General features: G+C 54.5%; 1 protein-coding gene across 1 annotated transcript in view; it reads right to left on the bottom strand.

The window, feature by feature from the left end:
* Positions 1-3: 3 nt before the first annotated feature.
* The window catches only part of PRDM11 (PR domain containing 11), a gene marked incomplete at its 3' end in the record, with an annotated part of 26,587 nt that continues 19,807 nt past the window's right edge, over positions 4-6,783 (bottom strand). Inside the window, exons 5-8 of the mRNA XM_010146323.1 lie at positions 6,567-6,754; positions 3,030-3,680; positions 1,378-2,199; positions 4-1,277 (exon numbers count right to left, since the gene is read on the bottom strand). Coding sequence (XP_010144625.1) covers positions 4-1,277; positions 1,378-2,199; positions 3,030-3,680; positions 6,567-6,754 — 2,935 coding nt within the window. The remainder of the gene's footprint in view (positions 1,278-1,377; positions 2,200-3,029; positions 3,681-6,566; positions 6,755-6,783) is intronic.

The following is a 6,783-nucleotide window of genomic DNA, read 5'->3' as shown; positions in this document are numbered from 1 at the left end:
CGACATCCTGCTCAGCATTTCGGCCGACAGCGCGTAACTATTGCCTGACTTCTCCTCGAACCAGCTATCGAGCGCCCTTTTGCAGTCGAAGTTGGCAATGGGCGGCCCGTTCACGGCAATCGTCAAAAGATCGCTGAGCTGCTCCAGCGTCAGCCGAGAGCGGTTGTTTTTGCGCACTCTCTGCAGGGCGTTGCGCCCTTTCTCGCAGCAGGCCGACGAGGTGGGAAGGACTTTGAGGATCTGAACTATTTTATTTAGGAGGGGGAATCTCTGTTTGTATTTACAGATGTGACTGAGCAAGTCTTTAAAACCGTTTTTGGTATAATAATCCACCTTGAGTTCTCGCCACTCCATCAGCAGACTCCCTCGGGTGTCCAAGCCCTCTCTGCAAACCTCCCTGGAGAACGACGGGACCGTCTCCAGGTGCTCAAATATTTGTACCATGTCCTCCTTCCCATAGCTCATGAGCTCATCAGTGCTTCTGGGCCAAGCTGCAAGGTCAAACACCTGACAGGCCTTCACGAATGTCCGGCTACGGGAATCGAACCTCTGGGCTAGGATCACCTGGGTCTTCTGGCAGATCTTCTCTCTGATCGACTGGAATTTGGCTTCAGCCACCCGTAGGTTTTTCACAGCAATGCCATTAAAGCTTTCGCGGAAGTTTTCCTCGAACTCCTGCAGGTACTCCCCGGGCGAGTCTGCTAGCCGGCTGATCTCCTGGATGGCCTCCTCTATTTTATCGTCCACCTGCGACACGAGAAGGTACTCCCCTTGGAAGACGTAGGCAAGGCGTGAAAGCACAGCAATCACATCCAGCAGGAAGTAGATGAGTTTAATCGACTGGTAGTCCATCAGGAACTGCAGGAGGGCCAAGGCGATGGCAGAAGCGTCCGCCCTTTGGGTCTGGCCACTGATGTCTTTGAGATGGGCCACAACCTCAAGGTAATCCTTGATGAGAGCGTTGAGCACATTCTGCTCCCCAATGATCCACTTCACTGCTCGAATGTCCCCCAAGAACTCGGTCTCCTCGCACAGAGTGGCAGCGGTGACCCTCAACTCGCACATGAGCCGGGGAGAGTAACGATAGAAGCTGAGCAGTTGTTTCAGATTGTTTTCTAGCTCCTCCAGGCACGGCAGTTCCTTCCCACTGATGGCATCCAGGATTTCCAGGTGGGGCCTGTGCACCATGAAGGGCAGGCAGAGAAGCCAGGGCAAGGTCTTTCTGATTGTCATGAACAAGTTGGCTCTCAGGCTGGCGGTAATGTTAGCGCCGTCGACTCCCAAGCCGATAGTTGGCTTTTCATCCTCAGAGCAGGGTCTTCTGGATTGTCATGAACAAGTTGCCTCGCAGGCTGGCGGTAAGGTTAGCGCAGTCGCCTCCCAAGCCGATAGTTGGCTTTTCATCCTGCAGTCGTATTCCCAGGCTGGAAAAAGCCCTGTCTAGCGCTTGGAGGTAACTGTCTGTCGTAGAGAAGCCCAGTTCCTGAAGCGACAGGAACTCGGTGGCCGGAGGCCCGTCGCTGCTCGTGTACTGCACATAAACCGCAACCGTGTCTGCGAGCAAGTCGTCACTCTGCCCGTCCAGAATGATGCTGAGGAAGGGGGACTGTCGGATGCGTTCCACCAGGTCCTCGCGGAGAGCCCGGGCGATGTGGTGGATTAGGATTTGGCAGTCTCCCTCGTTCATGTACTGATCCACCACCTTGAGCTCACACTTCCTCAGCAGCTCTGCCAGGGGCCGGAAGTCGTAGTAGGGCCTGCCCTCCAGCGCCAGGTGGTAGGCTGTGTTGAAGAGCAGAGTCATGTTCCGGCACATCTCTTCTGTCTTCTCTGGGTGCATCCTGAGCTTGTAAAGCTGCAGGCACTTCTTGTGGAGGTTGCTCTGGCTGTGAAGCTTTATTGTGTGTATCTTGAACTGCTTTGAGCCAATGATGAAGGCTGAAGTCCGAGAGGATTGCACCGTGTACTGCCTGCAGACGTGGCACCACATTTCGTTCAAAGTTGGGGAGTACCGCAGAAACCAAAACTTTTTAAGCCACTCTTGCTTGAACCGCCGTATCCTCCGGCCTGTTGCAGAAGACATCTTGGAAGGCTCGTCTGTAGCAGCAATCATGTCATTGGAAACCGATTCATCAGCAGAATCCACCTCTTGGTCATCATCCTCCATGATGGTGGGAACAGAGATGATGCTTTCTGAAGCTGTAAGAAAAAAAAAAGAAAGGGAAAAAATATGGTATTTGCAAAGTTGCTGAGCTCGAGAACATCATATTGGTGACAGCAGAGCATTGCCTGAGGGGCTGACCACAGCCTGCCCTCTCCTGCCCACCTTGCACTATGAATTTGGATCATCGCTTTGAAGGGAAAAGAAATCAATGTTTGTGTGTAGGAAAGTTGTCTCCAACATGACACAATGGACAGCAAGAAAGCACACTACACCCTGGCCACCTGCACACACACGGTGTGACCCAAACACTCCCTCTGGTGAAGGCTCCTGGCTGCTCGATAGCATGTTCCTGGAGGAAATGAAACCTGTCTTCAGAGAGGGACACGGGGTTGTGTTAAGGCCGCAGAGGAAATGCAGAAGGCTTTCCAACACGGGACACAGGGGACATCTTTTCATACACAAAGGGTGCACACTTCAGCGTCACCACAGAGCCACTCAGACGCTCTTGGTCGCGCATGAGGCACCATGGAGGAGCTTCCGCTGAAAGAGAATGTGTCAAAAATACAGCAAACAAACTGTCTGCAATGGAATGTCATTTTTATTGGCAGTGCATGATCGATTACAACGGCACAAATAGAGCAAGTTGTCATACAGAGTCTCTCCCAGACAGTGTTTTCCGCTGTGCCCACAGCTGTGCCTGCTGCTGGCCCACCCGGTCACAAAACCTGACAAGGAGCCTTCCATGGAACCACGCGTTCACCCGAGTACTCGGAGCAAAACGCTTTAGCCGGGCACACAGCACGCGGGCACCTCAGCACCCTCCGCAGGCAGGGTGTGGAGAACGCTGTTACTCGGCAAGGCTTACCTGTGGGGTCCGAGAACTCTTGGAGCTCGGGTACCTGGGGCGGCAGCACGGCTGGCTCGGGTAACTTCCCAGACCTCAGCATGTCTAACTCGGCCTGCAGCTCCCGGATCTTCTTCTTCAGCCGGATGCAGTTGGGGCAGAAGGAGGTGGTGGGGATTTCGTGGGAGTTGCCTTGTGCGGAGGCCAGCGACAGCTCGGTCGGGCTGTCTGCTGTGAGTGACAGGGGCTCTTCTTCCTCGTCTTCGAGGATGCCCACCTCTTTGGCTGAACTGAAAGAGGAACCGTGAGGGACCTTCCATTCCCCCTCGCTCCGGTTTCTGCCAAGGCTCAGGGCGCCATGCGGTGTGGCACTGCCACACCTCTCAAAGATCTCCTCTGCCTGGTATTTAGATGCTTTTCTGATGGAAAGTGGTGTACTTGTTGCTAATTGGTTCTCTTCAAATTTGGTGGTCTCCAAGGAAGCCTCTAGGACGTCTTTGAAGATGAGGTCAATCTTTTTTTTCTTTGTTTGGGGGTGGGATTCCCCCTCGTCACAGCCCCGCTTGTATGGGCTCTTCCCGTGCTTTAAGGCGCCGAGATGGAGTGGCCCCCTCACGTCCTCTTGATATTCCAGGTTCTTTTCTGACTTCTCCCTCTGCCACTTTCTGTCTCCTGGAAAGGAACATGAGGGGTGGGGATTATCATCGGGAACCCAGCAACATCCCTCCATCTAAACCTCCAACGAAAAAAGGTCAAAAAGGCAGGCTGGCTCCCTGCGGGTCTGCCCGCTGCGGTACCACCCCGGGCACTGACAGGGCTCAGAGGACACCGAGGCTCGCGGGAGGAGGCGCCCTGCTAAGGGGCACATGGCTGCAAAAACAGAGACAGTCCTGGGGAGCCACAGCAGAGCAGGACCCACACACTTCACAGAGAAGAGAAACTCCAGGCAGCTTGTTTAACCTAAAGGTATGACCAACCTGCACTAGAAGGAGCCTACGAGGTGACGGACTGACCGCGGTGGAACCTATCGCCCAGAACCCAAGCGCCGTGTCGGCGGGCTGGAAGACCTGTGCCTGTTTTGACTTGGTAAAAGGTATCACTTGTACAGCAGTGCAGCGAGAGATTCGGACCGTTCCGTGACAACCCCGGTGCCCGCGTGCGCCACCACACAGTCTGCAAAGCCCCTTTGCTCTCCTTCAGCTTGGAGGCTGCTCCAGAAATGCAAAGGCAGAGGAGTAACAATAACTTGCACTCTTAAACCCCAAGGTACTCGTGGTCAGCTGAGCTACAGCGGGTGAAGGCCCTCCAAGGACAGGACATCTAGCTTGTCCTGGTGGAGTCTAAGAGTGTGGCCATTCAGTGATTTAAAAAAACCCCAAACAATACTTAAACCAACCTCATACAAATTACTAATTGCTTAAAATAAAGGGAATAGCCAGATATCCTTACCTGGAAAGTCAAAAGACGATAGGTTTGGCTCAATTTCCATCATTCTTCTATCTTGTAAATAACTCCAAGCATTGATGGCTTCCCAAACAAGACGCTCTTTATGCTGATTTTTGGTTTGCTTTGCTTTTAAAGGGTATTCATGCTTTGGTAAGACTTAGGGAGCAAAAGCTACCATTCCCTCTCTAAGGAGAGCCATGCTAAGAACGCAGAAAAGACGCAAGACTCGGAACAGTTAGCGTAAGGCACCGGGAGAAGGGCTGGCGCGGATGGCAGGGGTTTTGCATGGGGTTTGGGTGCTGGCTGGCAAGCCCAGCCGCTTCCGGAGCCAATCCGTAACACCGGACCAGCTTCTCAACACACTGACCACAGCCGCTAAGGGCAAAGCTTGGAGTCTCGGCCCTGGTGTGTCCCATTTTGCAGACTGTAATGACTACTGGCAGGGGAGGGATTTGAGAAGAGATTCTTCATCTTTCTTGGTGATTTTTTTCCCCCAATACACCCAGTGGTTCAGCTCTATGGGAAAGCTACAGATCACAGGATGATCCCTCAGCAGACGCTGTTGCTGCTCCCCGAGCACCTCCCAGTGCCCTCCCAGCTGAGGCTGCAATGTCTTTCCCAAGTCTAGAATGGCCAAAGTGATGCTCTGCTTTAACAACGTCTCTGTGCTGCTTGGGTGAGCACAGGCTGAGCCCCGCTGGCCGCAGGATGAGCTCGCCGAGACGTCAGGGGGTTCCTAGGATGGTCTCTGCAGCCACAGGGGTTTCTACCTGAGCACGTGGTGGGCTGTGGTGGGTCCTGAGGAGCCCAGAGGCAGATCTTCACGCGCCTGCAGCACAGAGCAGGCTGTGAGTTACCATTTCAGCTCACATGAACCGTGACACCGAGACAAGCCATGACTAAGGGCACGTCTGTGTGGCAGGGCTGTCACCTCTAGCCCTGGTGCCCCCCCAGAGCAGCTCTTTCTCTTGCTGTACTTTGAGAAGCGCTACAGCACCTGGACAGCTAACATGTGCGTGCAATGAGTGAGAACCACCGCAGCCTGTTCCCAACCCCTCAGTTCACAGAGCAGCACGCTCAGACCCCTGCCAGCTCAGAAGTGGGGATGGCCCAAGTACAGCCACCAAGATGTAACGCTGCGAGTGCACAGTAACTCCGCGGCTTTTTCAGGACATCTTGTCCGCCCCGAAGAGGAGACACCTTTTACCAAGTCAAGGCAGCAACAGCAGCTGTATGCCCATCCACACAGGAACCTCAGCTGGAAAGCTGCATTTCGTGTGGCTGCCCTGCTGAGCCCTGCCCCTCTGTGGCTCAGCCTGGGAAGAAATGCCCTTAATTCCCGTCAGGGAATTCTTGACATCGGAGAGGTAACGGATGCGTTAAGAATTTTTGCCTTCCCCTAAAGCTTCCTGCTCTGCTGGCACCACCCTGACCTACAGGTCCACTGGGTGTGTTCCAGCGTGGTGGCTCTTAAGCTAAGCTCACAACTCACATCCGGGGAGAATCAGTCTGACAAGCGCAGAGCCTCCTGCGCTCGCCACACGCGCTCTAGGGTTGGGAGACTAAGGAGTCTCTAGCTGATGTCGCGCTGATCCCAAATTATCTTTCTGAAGAAAGAGGAGATAAATTAAGCGAGGCAAATGGACGCATGAACACACCAAGGAAATCTTTCTCATGTGCAGGCAGAGCCAGCCGTGCTCCCTCACGCAGGCTGCTCACAGCAGCCAGAGAAGCAGCACGTTCAGAAGAAGATAACAGTGCCCGTCTGGGGGCCACCAGCTTGGCAACCTTCAGGCCAGAGAGTCATGTGACAGAGGAGCTCTGCGGTCCCCGGGCTTTGCATCAGGCCCTTGCAGCACACACAGGACACGACACAGCACGACACGACACGGCACAGCACAAATCTTTCTTTGGTGACCTCCATGACGGCGTTACATGACTCTTCGTGTCCGCCCATCCCTCCACGCGACACAGAGCTCTCACCCCAAGGTGCTCTGCTTTAGGAAGGCAGCTCTCCTCACACTGCCCGCGCATCACCTACACCACACCTGGTCCAATGAGTGCGGCAGCCCACGGGGATGGGGGGAGAGGGTGGGAAGGGAGGGGACTCACCGCTCGTGAGATTCCTGTGGATGGTCTCCTGGGACATGCTATGCAAGCGCTTCATGTAATCCTCGCTGTACCAGACCCGCAGCTTCTCCCCGGGGCAGATGTCACGGCAGGCACGGAAATAAATCCTCTCGCTGTGCTGGAAGGGCCTCAGGTTCTGCTCCCTCTCCTCCCGGGCGATGATCACGTACCTGAGGGTGAGGTGACAGGGCAGGAGTGA

Source organism: Buceros rhinoceros, unplaced genomic scaffold, assembly GCF_000710305.1.
Source record: "Buceros rhinoceros silvestris isolate BGI_N320 unplaced genomic scaffold, ASM71030v1 scaffold26492, whole genome shotgun sequence".
In the NCBI taxonomy this organism is placed as follows: domain Eukaryota; kingdom Metazoa; phylum Chordata; class Aves; order Bucerotiformes; family Bucerotidae; genus Buceros; species Buceros rhinoceros.
This window is presented reverse-complemented; position numbering and strand designations above follow the sequence as displayed.